The sequence below is a fragment of the Dufourea novaeangliae genome, unplaced genomic scaffold (assembly GCF_001272555.1).
Source record: "Dufourea novaeangliae isolate 0120121106 unplaced genomic scaffold, ASM127255v1 scaffold118, whole genome shotgun sequence".
NCBI lineage: Eukaryota > Metazoa > Arthropoda > Insecta > Hymenoptera > Halictidae > Dufourea > Dufourea novaeangliae.
Window position 1 is genome coordinate 576,291 of NW_015374006.1, and position 16,539 is coordinate 592,829.

Genomic DNA, 16,539 nt, shown 5'->3' on the forward strand with positions numbered 1-16,539 from the left:
CTCGGGTAAAGCGAGTGCTTGAGAACTTTGACGCGTTACTTCGACGGTTCTACGAATTTTCTTGTGCACTCGTTCCGAGATAAATTCCACCCTAAAGAAAATATTCTATAGTACCCATAAAGTAATATCTGTAATTCAACTTCAATTTTAGTAGAATGTTATCAAATGAATGTGTATACAATAATTACTCGATCAAACGTTACAAGAAAGTGGTGATGTCAAATATAGACTCTGTTCACCAAGTGGATTAGAGTACAAAAAGCATCGTGACCAACGTCATTGGTCGCGGAAATACATCGACCGCGTATAATATCCGTGAAAACGTCTAATACCGGGTTCCAGACGGCGACAAGCGGGACGAATTCTTCATCGGCCGGGACAACGGTAACGTGCTGCTGGCGAAGAGGCTCGACTGGGAGACGCAGAACTTCTACAATCTCACGATCGGCGTGACGGATAGCGTGCACACGGCTGTGACGCAGCTGCTGGTCACGGTGATCGATATCAACGATCACAGGCCGGAGTTCACGGAGGGCACCTATCACGTGGACATCTCGGAGAACGTCGAGAAGGGCGAGAGGATTTTGCAGTTGCACGCGACCGACGAGGACGAGGACAAGAAGGTCTTCTACAGCCTTCATGCTGCCCAGAATCAGGCGTCTTTGGAGATCTTTCGCGTGGACTCTGTGACCGGAACCGTGACCTTGAACGAGGTTCTGGATCGAGAGACAATCGAGGAACATGTGCTGACCGTGATGGTGAAGGACCAAGGTACACCGGCTAAACGGAACTACGCCCGAGTGATAGTAACTGTTCACGATCACAACGACCACGCCCCGGAGTTCACCAGCGAGATCATTCAAGGAAAGGTGTTCGAAACATCACCGATAGGCGCTGCTGTGGTCCAAGTCTACGCCATCGACAGGGACAGAGGCGAAAACGCAAGGATCACGTACTCCATCACATCTGGAAACGTGGGGAACATGTTCTCCATTGATCCCGAACTTGGTCTCATCCGAGTAGCTCGTGAACTTGATCTGAGCATCTCGTCGGAGTATATATTGCTAGTGAAGGCCACGGATCACGGTTCTCCAGCGTTGACCAACACCGTTCCAGTCCACGTAATGGTCACCATGGCCGACAATGCCCCGCCTCGTTTCATCCAAAAGGAACTGTCCGCGGAGATTTATGAGAACCAACAGTTAGGTACCTACGTGAAGCACGTAGAGGCAAGAAGTACCTCCTCGTTACAGTTCGAGCTCGTCGATGGGAATAAGGACGACACGTTCTTCGTGAACCCTAGCACAGGCATCATAGTGATCAAGAATGAACTGGACTACGAGAAAACGAAGTTTTACAACCTGACGGTGGCCGCTACCAACATGGCTGGCGCCAGGGCTACCAGCAACGTGATCGTCCATGTTCTCGATCGGAATGACAATGCTCCAAGCTTTCTGCAAGCCACGTACAGCGGCGAAATCAGCGAAGGAGCTAGCATAGGATCCTTGGTACTGACTAATGCCAGTATACCGTTGGTGATAAAGGCTGAAGATGCTGACTCAGAGTTGAACGCACTCTTAAATTACGATATTGTGGAGGATCTGCCGCGGAAGTACTTTCACATCGACTCTAGCACCGGCGCTATTAGGACCGTGATGATACTGGATCACGAAAGCATACCCAAATTCTCGTTTCACGTGAAAGTGTCCGATTTGGGGAAGCCGAAACTCTCGTCCGAGACCACTGCCAAGGTGGTGATAATCGTCACCGATGTGAACGACTGTCCACCCAAGTTCCTGGAGAACGATTACAACACCACCCTACTGTTGCCTACCTACAAAAATGTCGCGGTTGTCAAAGTCAGCGCTGTAGATCCTGACAGCTCCGAAGGTGTCCCGCTCAGGTACGCAAAATCTTATTTTTTCAAGTGTGTTTTTTAGTGCTAACAAGATGATGGATCTGCTTAGGATTAGTCCCTGATTTGAATTATTAACCCTTAATGTACGACTGTTGATCGATTGGGGATTGTTAAACTACGGACTTTACACATTTATAATTTCTGATAGGAGAAACTTTGCAAGGGAAATATAAATTTCTGTCTTTGTACATTAATGTATTAAAATATGAATTGATCCCTAGACCAGTGATCATTTATATAAAATAGGGATAAATAGTTCAACAAATTGTCGAAGTTTTCAAAATATGCTACCGACGCGAAACTTTCTGTACGATAGTGTATGCTCCTCCCTATATTTATGCTGGTTTTAAAAAGCTTATTCATATTTATGCCCTCGCACGGGTACCTTCGTTAGCATTCATTTACCATTATAATTGTTGCATGAAATTTGTACGATCTCCGGTTGATACACGGCCGCGTTTATTCTGTCCGTGCCGGAAGAAAATTCCTGCCCACTTGTTCCGTAGGGGAGCCGAGACATTTACATAGGTGTTCGTTCCCTGTTTTTCATTTGCAAATTATTTCGTTCCGATGGAAGTATTAACCATACAGACATAATATTATAGCATAACTATCACCTTATGACCAATAAAATCAAACCTTTGACAATTGTCACTCACATTTAAATAGACCAACCACATCACAATAATTGACCCACTGAAGAAACATTGTGTCTCTTACACATTTTTTCGTATCACTAAAAACACCGCAGATATGTCAAATAAAAATTTTAGATGACTCACCCTGTATATAATATATAATATATCAGCGTATAATATAACATCAATAACTTCCTCTAATATTTTACAGAAGAACCATCTTGTTCGCAGCCAATAGTTCGCTCAGTATTAAATTACATCGAACACGCAGAATAACGATCAAAAATTTTATTTTGTAAATTGACCATTCAATCACTAATCCACCCTTTTCATGGACGATAAACGTTCCTTTAATATACTAGTACGAGTAGTGCTTCCAACCCTTTCTTTACGGTGCCCTTTCTCTTCAGGTACGATATCATCGACGGGAACAAGGGGCACACGTTCGACATAGGCGCTCAGACTGGCATCATCACGGTTTATAATCCGGAACGTATGAAGAAAACTTACCTGCTACGTGTTCGTGTCTCCGACGGGAAGTACTCGAGCGTCGCCCAGGTAAATGTGTTGGTCGAGAAGTCGGAGAACTCGGGTCTGGTGTTCCAGCAGGACGTGTACGAGGGAACGATCCCGGAGAACTCGACGCGTATCACGACCGTCGCGGTCGTGAACGTTCTCGGGAGCGCTCTGAACGAGCACATTGTCTTCGGTATACTGAACCCGACGGACATGTTTGTAATTGGATCGACGTCCGGCGCGATCCGCACCACGGGGATTCGATTCGACCGTGAAGTTTGCGACCATTACGAGCTGATCGTGGAGGCGAAGAGCCAGATGCCGGACAGGGAGAAGCCGAGGGTCGCGCACGTGATCGTTAACGTCACCATACTGGACATCAACGACAATTGCCCGATGTTCGTCAATCTACCATATTACTCGGTGGTCTCGGTCGACGCTCAGAAGGGCGCAGTTATCACGAAAGTAAGTGAACTTCAGTTATTCAACGTTAATAAATTTAGAGTGGCAGAATCTGTCGATAGTCTGACTTAATGGTGAAGTAAACGGATGGTCTAGATTCTGTCGGGTTTCAGAAACCCCGTTTAGTTGATTCTTTCGAATATCTAACGGGAATTCAAAATGGAGTCAGTTATGTGGCACGTGGGAGAATTTAATATAGATCGGTCGTGGGTATGATTGGAGCTGAATGAGAGATGTTTCTGAAAAGCGAACTGTGAATGACTTCCGTTTAGTTTACGGTAAATTCTCGATGTGTTCGAAGGCACTGAACATTAAATATTTCATAAACTAATGATTATCTGCAGCTGAAACAAATATCATTGGCTTCGGAATTCCAAGCTCTATCACTGTGCTAAACCCCATTAGGGTAGACTGTAGTCTGAATAAATTTCGTCTGACTGTTTATATTACCCGTTTTATTACCCCACCTGTATATCATCCTTACACTTATTCATCACACAGGTGCACGCAGTGGACATGGACAGCGGTGACAACGGCGAAGTTCGGTACGAATTGAAGAAAGGTCACGGAGAATTGTTCAAAGTGTGCCGGAAGACCGGGGAGATCACTCTGAAGCAGAATCTGGAGGGTCACAATCGCGAATATCAGCTCACGATCGCTGCGTACGACGGCGGTAAGCGCAATCCATCCCGAACACCATTCACGTCGTTTACAGTCCGACGAAATTTTTTATTCACAAGATTCGACCATTATTTCAGGTACAACACCTTGCTCGATCGAGGTGCCGGTGAACGTGAAGGTGATAGATCGCTCGATGCCAGTGTTCGACAAGCAATTTTACACGGACAGCGTGCTGGAGAGTATCGAGGTGCACTCCCCACTGGCTTTGTCCATTCAGGCTGAGTCACCTCTGAACCGGAAGCTCATATACAGCATAACGAAGGGCAACGATTTCGAAGAGTTTGCCCTGGACTTCAATACAGGTGAGCGTGAAACCGTCCGTCGCGCGGTTTTTCGAACGAATTGGGTTAAACGCGTAGTGAACTCCTTGCTATGGAACGATGTAATTTGCAGCGACTCGCGTGTCAAAGGATTCAGTAAGGGTTTTCGAAGTTAAGAGTTTGTTTGTTTCTGTTTTATCTTGAAACTACACATCGTTCCATACGAAGCAATGACGTCAGTGAAAGTGTACAATGGTGGGTCACTCGATATTGAAAAGTAAGGATGTCCCAAAATAGGTGCAAGTTCTTGAAAGGGGTGATTCCTGAGGTGTTAACGTTGGCTACGCGGTAGATATCTCGCTAATAAAAGCTCGAAGAACTCTTTCGCTAAGAAGTTGTTTCAAATCACCCCAGTAGTCACCCCTTTGAAGGACTTCCAACTATTTTGGGACACACTTATATTTCCAATGTTTTGATCATGACATTTATGTGTTTAGACTAATATTGTAGCTGATGGACAGCAAAGTTGAGACATTTATAATACGTTAACCTTCAAATGACCTTTCGAACAGCTATTCTTGCAGAACGGAAAAATACTAACTAGAAGACATTGTTTCTTCAGATACCACTTTGTGTGTATATGGAATATTGCTATAGAAAATCGAAGGGGAACCTCGGCCATTTATGACGTGTTGACCTTTAGATAACCTTTTGGTACTGAAACTTACCGTAATTTAAGTGGATATAACCTATTAAACGACCCTTTTATAACAATACCTTCTCAGAAGAGTATCTAAAGTTCACTATAAAACGTAATATTGTCAAAACTATTCTCCCCGAAGTAACATTTACTTTTCAAAATAAGGTGATCCATATTTGTACACTTTCATTTCAAGAGAACGTTATCTCTGGCAAGCTCTCCGATAGTCTTACGAACGCGTGTTTTCTACTCGACACGCAAACGTGCGATCGACTAGTGACTACATCCCGAATTCAATCCCGAATTCGAGCGTGTGCCCCCGCGAACGGTATTGTTTTTTTTTTTCACTTCAATTCGGTCGTGTGGATCACTCGCGATAGCGTTTTCACACTATCGAGTTACCGAGTCGAGCCACCTTAACGAGCGTATTCTGTATCGGCGAATGATTATCGGTTTTCCCACTGTACATGGTATTCGGTGACTAAATTCTCTAATCATGTAAACGGTGTAGTGGTGAGACAGTAGCGAAATGGGGATGTTTGGAATGGATCGCACGTAACACACAAGCTGCGAGGTCTACGTACACCGTTGAATTGGTTACGGTTCGATAATCGATCACGGTTACGTCGACTGATACTATTTAGCAAATTATTGAAACACGTTGTTCGTAATCCGGGATCCTTTCCCCATTAAAAAATTGATACTTCAACGGGTAGACATCGGTCTCCTATCTTCACCCTGTCTCTCCCAACGATTGTATTCTTTTCTTTTTTTTTTTTTATACGAATGCTTTATCTGATTTTGAACTAGAAATTAAAGTTTTGTTGTATCTCCCTGTTTCGCAGCCCCCGACAGTAACAATGGTCCTTGTGAGTATAAAAACAGTACTAGTTCTATCCGTCTGCTGTGTTGCACCGTTCACACTGGCTACTGCACTACTCTATTGGTTCTCTCACGTTTCTTTTTTTGTTTCGTTTCTTTTCTATTTTTCTTCATGCACGACTCGAAGGTTAACACCCGAAACGATCGTACGCGAGCGGGGCCCGTCGCACGAGAACGTTCATCAATGTCGCTAATCCGAAGAATTCGAATCGTGACTCGCGACGCGGTGGCGAATGTTGTTGCACGAATAACAGAATATGTTTCGAGCAAACGTGGTATCCCGTGCGAAATAACGATCGTTATTCAAGCCTTGTTAATATCGGTACCCACCTTTATCCCCGCGAATAATAACGATGACGGAAACGTTGCCACGAGAATTTAATTGGAATTAGCGGCCGTACAGTCTGTGTGCGACTGCTACGACCGGGTAATTAATGAAATTGAAATTCCCGCGGAAAACTCTTGTAACCAGTGAATAATATTCTTGGTTCCGCGCGGAGTCTTCCGACAAACAATTAGCGAAACTGTTCTGTCTGTTACCGAAGTATATGTTGTTTAAGATTAATGTTGGTAATGGACACTTCAAACAAACCGAAGTACTTCCAAAAATGTAATATTCGGAAACTGTGAAGATGAGTATCCAGAATGGAATTGTAATACAAAGGTAGTGTTACAAAATTTACATTTGGATTTCCATAGCTATTCTTTCAAATAAACACTACCACTAAATTATTGTACATTCTTTGGAAGTCTGAAATTATCGTTTCATCCCCCTATAGTATTCACGATACGAGAAAATCAATTGTAGTATACCGTTTCGCGACAAAGTACCTCGACAAATTTTGAATAACGACACCTTCGAGGAAGCAATAACGCTATTAACACGCATCGTCCAAAACTGGCAGGTCTAAAGGCCTCTGGTTCTCTTATTTGGCTTCTGCATCTACTCACACGCATCCAGTTCTTCGGGACTATCTAACACCACTCACCATCGATCGCAGCACGTTGCACGAACCCGTGAAACGAAAGGGGACGGTTTCGATCGTTAATAACAATGCAACATTTAACGGCATGCTATAACCCTGACACTCCTTTCCAACCGGACAGAAAGAAAAAAACGCTTTGGTCGTGCACTTTGTTCCACGAGCATATACATATATACTCTTACTTTTTATTCACCGTTTCCCACCCACCCCCCTTCGACCGTAACTCGAACCGGTCTCATTATCTCATAGAAAGCGAGACGGAGCTGTGGAAAACGGGCTTGGAGCACAGTGTTGCTTAAACACGCGATATGTTGTTACCTTAGAACAGTTCTGGCCGCAGTAATTTATCATGAGATGTTGTCTCGAACAATAGTCATATCGTCTGCGCACTTCCATCTCTTTTTTTTTCTTTTTTATTTAACGCCCGAGGTTTTTGCAGCTTCACTCTGCTCTCGCATGACGCGTTTGCACCTTACGTCGCGCCCCTGTTAGGAACGAACATACGCACCTCGAACGAGCTGCGTTCCCATTTCAGCAACCGAAGATAGAAATAAAAATTATTAAACATCGAAAGGGTGTATGTATTGCATTTGGCGTTGCACAAATGGGAATAAAGCTTACTGCTAAGGAAAGGTAAAGGAACTTTTGTTCCTCTTAACAGGTTGACTGTGGTAACTCCCAGTTTAATTGAGATCGTCTTGTTTGACGCATGGATCCTAGTTGTATTATTGAATTAACCCCTTGCCTTATAACATCGAGTCAGACACGTGATGACGATCTTCTCGTTGTCAGTCGAGAAATTTAAATATTCCCTCCAAAAATGAATAAAAAAATAAATATGAAAAGGATGTGTCTCTTTGATATCAATAATTTCAACTTCAACATTTTCAAATGACGATTTAACGGTTTGGGTGTTAAAGGGTTAATAATTAAATAGTCTCGATAATTTAGTAAGATGGTCTCAAGAGGTAGTTCGCAGCATCTCTACCACTAATTCTAGAAAATGTTTATTGCCGCAGTACACCTCAAAGGTGTTCCGTTTCCTTCGTAGAACTTGATTCGGTCAGTAGATGGCTAAACTCAATCCCAAGTCAACCTGTTAATCGGCGTGTCGGCACGGTCATGTTCATAAGTGCAGAGACATATTCCGTGTAGCATTCGCAGATTCATTCTCGAACGTCTTATACAAACATGTTTACTACGTGACTTGCATTCACCCCAGTTGTCCCTTGGTGTCCGCGAAACCGAGCAACTCTCCGTGTACCATCCCCAAAATCACACTGTCCCCCCTCGAAGTATACAGGGTGAACCACGAACCGTGATCAGTAGAGATTACCCTGTCATTAGCAGTCCGATCGAAAATGTTTTCATCAGGTATAGCATGATTTCAAGAGAACTTTAACGTGATTATAGCAAATTTTTTGTCAACTGTTTTTTTTTATAATTTCTCAAGGTCACCTTCAATTTTTTGCGTATACACCTTTAATTTTTTCACGCCTATCTGTTAGAGGATTTCAAGACGAATTCGGTAAGTATCCTAAAATAACATGTGTTACTTTTTTTAATTGAATTTTTGAAAGGAAATTGACGGTGACCTTGAAAACTCATAAAAAAAAGAAGTTGAAGATTAAAGCTCTATTGAAACCATGCAATACCTGATAAAAACATTTTCGATCGGACTGCTAATAACAGAGTAATCTCTACTGATCACGATTCGTGGTTCACACTGTATAACACACGTCATTCAGACGTGTCCGTGGACATCGATAAACTGTGCCTCGCTTTCGTCCAAGTTCATTCGATCGGAGCCTCGGTCATATTGTCCCCGTCGTTCTCATAAGAAAACACGCGCGAGCACGGGAGAAATACATCGAAAGGACAGTTTCTCGGCTTTGTGGACGCTACGCCTGCATAGAGTGCTTTTGGGTCTACAATCTTCTCTTCAATAAATCAGGTGTAATCTATGTGGTGGATGAGCTGGATTACGAACAGAAGAAACAATACGAGCTGACGGTCCGCGCGACTGACAGCGTGTCCGGCGTCTACGCCGAGGTGCTGGTCAGCATTCTCGTGCTAGACGTGAACGATTGCCCGCCGGAATTCACTCAGGACTCGTACAACATATCCGTGTCGGAGGCGGCCTCGTTCGGCACTTCTGTGCTGAAAGTCAGCTCGAGGGACAACGACACCGGTGAGTACACAATAAATTGTGTTGCAAAAAGGCACCGAAGATTCGTTCCGTGGATCCGGTTGAACGCCTCCTTAAACTTCTAATTAATGTCGAGGGGTGGAGACCACGAAATTCGTCTCGTAACTAACGGCGTGGATGTCCCTTCGTGCCCCCAGCATGATTAATGTTATTGTAATGATCGTTATGGGCCCCCTTGTTAATGAAAGTTGAAGCTGAAAATATATTATTATGTGGTATACTATGCACGCTGTAGTATTTTAACCCTTTTTTGAATAAATACCCTTTAGTATAAAAGTTATCACAAGAGAAGGACGTACATAAAAATGAAAACAAACGATAATATTAATTATTGACAATGCAATGAAACGAATTCTTTAATGCTGATGGAGTGACTGAACATACTTATTATTATACCAATTTGATCATTCTTTTTTTTTACCATAACAAAGTTACTCTTTCTCGCGTAGGAATAAACCAGCAGGTCCGTTACGCGATCCAAAACGACACGGAGAACAGCACAGATCTTTTTCACATCGATCCAGAGGAGGGTGTGATATTCCTGAAAAGATCGTTGGACCACGAGTCGCACGAGTCCCACCACTTCACGGTGATCGCGATCGATCGCGGCATGCCGAGTCTCTCGAGCACCGCGCACGTGTGGGTGACCGTCATCGACATGAACGACAACCCACCCAAGTTCGAGCAGCCCTCGTACACGTGTTCCCTATCCGAGCACGCGGAAAGAGGTCAATTCGTGACGGTGGTGTCCGCGAGCGATCCCGATTACGTCGACGAGAAGCTTACGTACACGATCGTGGGTGGCAATGAGCAACAAACGTACAACATCGACCAGTCGACAGGGATCATTTCGTTGATCAACATGCAGAACTTCGGCGAGAAGAAGCTCAGCATGCTGAACGTGTCGGTGACCGACAACGTATACACGAGTTTCACCCGCGTGAAGATCGAGATATTGCCCGCGAACAGGCACAATCCAAAGTTCCCGAACCCTGTGGTCGAGGTCACGGTTTTCGAAAATCAAATGCCTGGCCGTCTGGTGACCAGTGTGATCGCTACAGATGAGGATTTTGGTGACTACGGCACGGTGATATACACGATCGCCTCGAATATGATGAAAGAGATCTTCGATATAAATCGATTGACCGGCGAGATCGTTACGAGAAAGAAATTGGACCGGGAGGAACAGAAGCTGTACGAGATACCGGTGATGGCTACCGATGGAGGTGGTAGATCGGGATTCGTGATGGTCAGGGTCAAGGTTGGCGATGAAAATGATAACTCGCCCATGTTTCTTCTGAGAGAGTACAAAGCTAGTATACACGGGAATTTGACGTTGAATACTCCGTTTATGAAGGTGAAGGCTCAGGACGCCGATGAGGATGACGCCGCGAGGATCGTTTACTCGATATACGAGCCACAGACGTCGGAGGCGAAGACTCTGTTCGGTATAAATCCGAATACCGGGTCGCTGTTCCTGCAAAAGAGTGGTATACCGTGGGGTGAGTGTTAACTTTGAATTATACAGGGTGTCCTACGTAACGTGAGATTTTAAATGGGACTACATAATATTATCAGCGTGGCGTAATAGTTCAGATCAAGACCCATCCAATAACCTATAATAGTGTGACCTTCATGTTTAAGTACGAAAAGTCCACAAATGTATAAGAGTACATTTAAATAATAAAATAATTACGATAGAAGGATTAATGCAAAAATGTATCGAAATTGATGGACGCCACTTTCAGCATTTATTAAAATTAGTTCTCTTCAAATCAAAAGCAAATGTATTTTATATAGTATTTCTATTTCCAATGTTCGTGTATTAATAATAGAAAGTTTTCAAAGTCTCCTGCTTGAACAGATAGATTTATTCTGTGTCTAATGATATATTCAATTGCTCCACTTATTGTATTTCAGAAAATCAATTGTTCGAAATGTTCATCCGAGCAGAAGACAAAGGAACAACGACACATCACGCGGACGTTCCTCTCAGCGTCTACATCATGGGCACGCAAGACATTCCCCCTCTGTTCGAGAGAAAAGAGGATAAATTCTTCATATCAGAGGCGTCCGCCGTCGGCACGCCGATAACGAGGCTAAGAACCGTGACCAACAGCACTGTGTCTTACAGAATCGTTTCCGGGGACGAGAATTCGCCTCAATTCACGATCGACTCCCACGGTCAAATCACACTTGCGAGACCGCTGGACCGGGAATTGAAAGATAGCCATCTGATCGGGGTCCTCGCTGAAACTGATTCCAGTCCCCCGTTAACAGCCCTCGCGGAGATATCCCTCCAAGTGTTAGATGAAAATGATCACGCGCCGCAGTTCGAGAGCAACCCCTATAGCATCAGTTTGGCGGAGAACATAGAGGAGGGAACGTCGATTCTAAAAATAATCGCGCACGACGACGATCTGGGAAGCAACGGGGAGGTTCGTTATTCGTTTGGCTCGGATATAGGCGAACTGGCGAATGTCTTCGCGGTGGACGCTTACACTGGTTGGATATCAACATTGGTGCAGCTTGACAAAGAAAAACAACCGGAGTATAAGTTCCAAGTAGGCATCGAAAGATATCTGCAACAATATTTGTAGTTTAACCTAGTCTAATTAATACTTAACATGAACTTCTCTTCTTCTTTCATCAGGTGGTCGCCACAGACAACGGAAGCCCAAAACATTTCGCCAGAACGTCCGTTCACGTGAAGCTCAAGGACTACAACGACAACGCTCCAGCGTTCGTCGACGATCGCTACAAAGCCACCGTGGACGAGGACGCTCTACCAGGAACGGTGGTGGTCAAGCTGGTCACGGTCGACAAGGATTCGGACGTCAACACACCGATCGAATTCTACATAACTTCCGGGGACTCGAGATCGCAGTTTCAGATACGATCGACCGGCGAGGTATACGTGGCAAAGTCCCTGGACCGGGAAACTATCGATCGTTACGAGCTCGAAATCGTGGGAACCGACGGGAAATATGTCTTCAAGACCCGAGTAACCGTTCAAGTTCTCGATGTAAACGACAATCCACCGTATTGCCTCAGATATCGTTATAGAGAGATCCTATCGGAGGGATCGCACCCGGGTACCTACATCCTGACCGTATTGGCCACCGATTACGACGACGAGCCCAACGCTAAACTACGTTTCTATTTAACCGGCGACAATAATGACAAATTCTCCCTGGACAAGGAGACTGGCGTCCTGAAGACCGTCGGTCAGCTGGATCGTGAAAGCCAAGCGAAATACTCTCTCACCGCTCATGTACAGGACCGTGATAAGCCATCTTGGGAGTGCTCGTCCCAGTTAGAGATCTTGATATCCGATCTGAACGATAACGCCCCGAAATTCACCATGCAAACGTACAGCGCCACGCTGAAGGAAGACGTCGAGGTAGGCACCTTGGTGACCAAGGTACACGCCACCGACGACGACATTGGCATTAATCGGAAGATCAGATACGAGTTCATCGATTCCGCTGACGGTCATTTCCATGTAGCCGCGGACAGCGGTATAGTCACTCTGGGAAAACCATTGGATAGAGAGACCAAGGCGATGTACAACGTCACCATACAAGCGTTGGACCAGGGGACACCACAGCTGACGAGCGTGACCTCGCTGATCCTCAATGTGCAGGACATCAATGACAATCCACCGGAGTTTGCGTCCAAGGTTTATTTCTCGAAGGTGCCAGAGATCTACGCGGTTGGCACAGAGGTGGCCAGGGTTCTCGCGACATCGAAAGATACTGGAGTGAACGCGGATGTTTATTATTCGATCGTAGGCGGAAACGAGCACAAGAAGTTTCAGATTGACGCGCGAACCGGCGTGCTCACGATCGCGGAACAGTTGGATTATGAACGCGCGAGGGATTACTTTTTGACTATTCAGGCTATTGACGGTGGTATTCCGCCTTTGAGTAATCATGCGACTGTGAATATTACGGTGATCGATAGCAACGACAACGCACCTGTCTTCAGCGAAGTGTCCTACAGGGCTTCTGTAAAGGAGGACGCCAAGATTGGAGAGAAAGTTACGCAGGTTAGTAGATACTACTTTTCTCATCTATTACATAGGTATTACTTTCTGCTCTTTCTCAAAACTGACCACTCATCCCTAACTACTGTCCACTACTCATACTCCTCATTCTCTGAACAATTGTTTCTCTGTCCAGCTCGATATTTTATTACTCTTTAATTTAACGGCCATTCAATTTAACCTTCATTTGTGGGTAATGTTTCAGGTATTTGCGAATGACTTGGACAGCGAAGAGAACGGGAACGTCTCGTACTACATAGAACGAGGTGACAGACAGAAGCAATTCTCGATCGATCAGAACACGGGACAAATTTTCGTTGCTGCGCCACTGGATCGCGAAGAAGTAAGTGGAAACTTAAAACTATAATAAAGTTAAAACTAACTTTTTGAGAAGCCATTTACGAACGCAAATTAGTGTTCTTATTTTCAGAACCATTCAGTGTATTCTAATTTATATGTAATTCTCATTCTGTTTCAGACCTCTAATTACGTATTGGAAGTGCACGCCCGTGACAGTGGTATACCAATGCTCTCCAGCTTCGTAATGGTAAATATCGAGATTGTAGATGCAAACGACAATCCACCGTTGTTCTCACTCACGAATTACACCGCGGTGGTGCAAGAGGACAAGGCGTTAGGCCACACTGTCCTGCAATTCGTAGTCACCGATGCTGATGTCGAGCCAAATGCTGATCCGTACACGTTCGATTTCCGTTCCGGCAACGAGGGCGATGCTTTCCGTTTAGAACAGGACGGTACGCTGCGAACAGCAACAAAGTTCAACAGCAGAGTGAAAGACAAATACGTGTTGCACATACGTGTCTTTGACAACGGAAGTCCACCCCTTTATTCGGACGCGTGGGTCGTGATCAAAGTGATCGAGGAATCTCAATATCCACCGGTAATTACACCACTGGAAATAGTCGTTAATTCGTACATGGACGAGTACCCGGGCGGTACCATTGGAAAAATCCATGCATCCGATCAGGATCAATACGACACTCTTCAGTACAGTTTGGTACCGTCATCGCCAATACCGAATAATCTCTTCCAAGTTGACAAGGTCGATGGAACCCTGGTGGCCCTTCCTCGACTCGACGTCGGAGAATATAGAGTGAACGTCAGTGTAACCGACGGCAAGTTCTATTCGTACTCTCTCGTCAAGGTGAACGTAGATCTTGTGACCGAGAAAATGTTAGAGAACTCCGTAATCGTTCGATTTAGGGAAGTCAGTCCCGAAGACTTTATTCTGAGCCATCGTAAAGGATTCCTCAGGACCGTTCGCCACGCAACAGCTTGCAGGCCAAAGGACATCATTATCATCAGCGTTCAGCCATCCACTGACGAAGCGAATCTAATTAAATCGAGAGCTATTCGTCAAGCTGTGCATAATGACCTGGATCTTCTATTCGCAGTAAAGAAACCTGGGACTGGCTTGGGTTCAACGGGATTCTTTCCTTCGGAGAGCATTCGAGAAGCTCTGAACCAGCGTATCGAGGAGCTCGAAGAGTCCACAAAGCTAGTAGTCGAAGAGATCGTTAGATTCAAGTGCAATAAAGGTTATTGCGTCTACGGAGACTGCCACGACAAGATTATTCTTGATGTGGCACATATAACACCTGTCGCCACGGATGTAATGAGCTTCGTGTCCCCTAGACATAAACATAAGCTCGAGTGCAGTTGTAAGGAAGGCTATGCTGGTAATCATTGCGAGATGGTGGTTAACGAGTGCGCCAGAGATCCTTGTCCGCTGTTTAAGGTCTGCGTGCCGGACTCCTCTGTTCAGGGCTACTCCTGTCAGTGTCCCGAAGGCTTCGCCGGTCAGACCTGCGACATAGACATCTCTAAATGCCACGACGAATCGTGTTACATTCCAAGGAACCCAATATCCTTCAGTGGGAAGAGTTACGCCCGCTACAAGATCGACAAAACCCTCATCAGACAGACCATTGAAGATCGCCTGAGTTTGTCCCTGAGGATCAGAACGGTACAACTAACAGGAAACCTAATGTACGCAGCTGGTAAAGTGGACTACAATATCCTCGAGGTTGTCAACGGAGTAGTACAATATAAATTCGACCTGGGAAGCGGAGAGGGTCTAGTTCGGGCGAGCAGCATGTACGTGAGCGACGGACAGTGGCACGAGATCCAACTGGAGAGAGAAAGTAACAGCACCAGGTTGACCGTGGATGGAAAACACTTGGCTCATGGATCAGCGCCTGGTAACAACGGCATCTTAAATCTCCAGTCGGATGATCTCTATTTGGGTGCGGAAGTGAGGCAACATCCATCGGTCTTAGGATTCGAAGATGTTCAGCGTGGTTTCATTGGGTGTATGGATGACGTAAGGATCGCCAGAGTGTCTGTGCCCCTGCACATGAGCGGTGCGAACAGTGTGGCTGTCCTGAAACGCTTTGCCAACGTTGAGTTCAGTTGCGATGCTACTACCGTTCTGGTACCACCTGGGATTTGTGGCTCTCAACCCTGTCAGAATGGTGGCACCTGCAAAGATTCCGGTGGCGACACCTACGAGTGCCAGTGTCATAGCAGATTCGCGGGTATAGCCTGCGAAGTAGACACCGATCCCTGTGCATCTTCGCCGTGTCTTTACGGGGGACGTTGCAAAGTCGTGCCCGAGGGTGGCGACTACACTTGCGAATGCGTAGGGCCGAGTCTAAGCGGCAAACGATGCGAGGTTGGACGATATTGCAGCCCTAATCCCTGCGTTCACGGCGAAGACTGCGAGGAAGGTAACAGCGGGCCGATATGCAAATGCCAAGGTTTCATGGGCGAGCGTTGCGAGACTGACGTGAACGAATGCGACGCGAGCCCGTGCACGAACGGCGGCACCTGTGTCAACGAGATCGGGACATACAGATGCATCTGTCCGCCGAACATGATCGGCCTGACCTGCGGAAATCCAGCTTACTCGACACCGATCATATCGAATCACTTCAACATCACCTGGGAGCAACTGATGTGGATAGGCATCGCAGTGGTTCTGAACGTGTTCCTGATCATCGTATTCGTCGCGTTCAGGAAAATCCGAATGAAGCGCACCAGGGCCAGGGCGAACAACATCAACAACGAGACCAGAAAGCAGATCGTACTGAACTCGGCTAGGCCACACGAGCACGAATTCAAACGAAGTTCGAAATTGAGCAACCTGGAAGTTATACAGGTATTACGATTATAATGGATTACAAGAAGCATGCTTTTAATCATTTTTTCCTTTTTTT

The 16,539-nt window shown here is 45.4% G+C and overlaps 1 protein-coding gene across 1 annotated transcript in view; it reads left to right on the forward strand.

The window, feature by feature from the left end:
* The window catches only part of LOC107188197 (fat-like cadherin-related tumor suppressor homolog), a 61,263-nt gene that overhangs the window by 41,149 nt on the left and 3,575 nt on the right, over window positions 1-16,539 (forward strand). Inside the window, exons 8-18 of the mRNA XM_015576452.1 lie at window positions 343-1,903; window positions 2,967-3,537; window positions 4,036-4,207; window positions 4,293-4,517; window positions 6,021-6,044; window positions 8,998-9,234; window positions 9,702-10,754; window positions 11,173-11,816; window positions 11,906-13,303; window positions 13,506-13,643; window positions 13,779-16,481. Coding sequence (XP_015431938.1) covers window positions 343-1,903; window positions 2,967-3,537; window positions 4,036-4,207; window positions 4,293-4,517; window positions 6,021-6,044; window positions 8,998-9,234; window positions 9,702-10,754; window positions 11,173-11,816; window positions 11,906-13,303; window positions 13,506-13,643; window positions 13,779-16,481 — 8,726 coding nt within the window. The remainder of the gene's footprint in view (window positions 1-342; window positions 1,904-2,966; window positions 3,538-4,035; window positions 4,208-4,292; window positions 4,518-6,020; window positions 6,045-8,997; window positions 9,235-9,701; window positions 10,755-11,172; window positions 11,817-11,905; window positions 13,304-13,505; window positions 13,644-13,778; window positions 16,482-16,539) is intronic.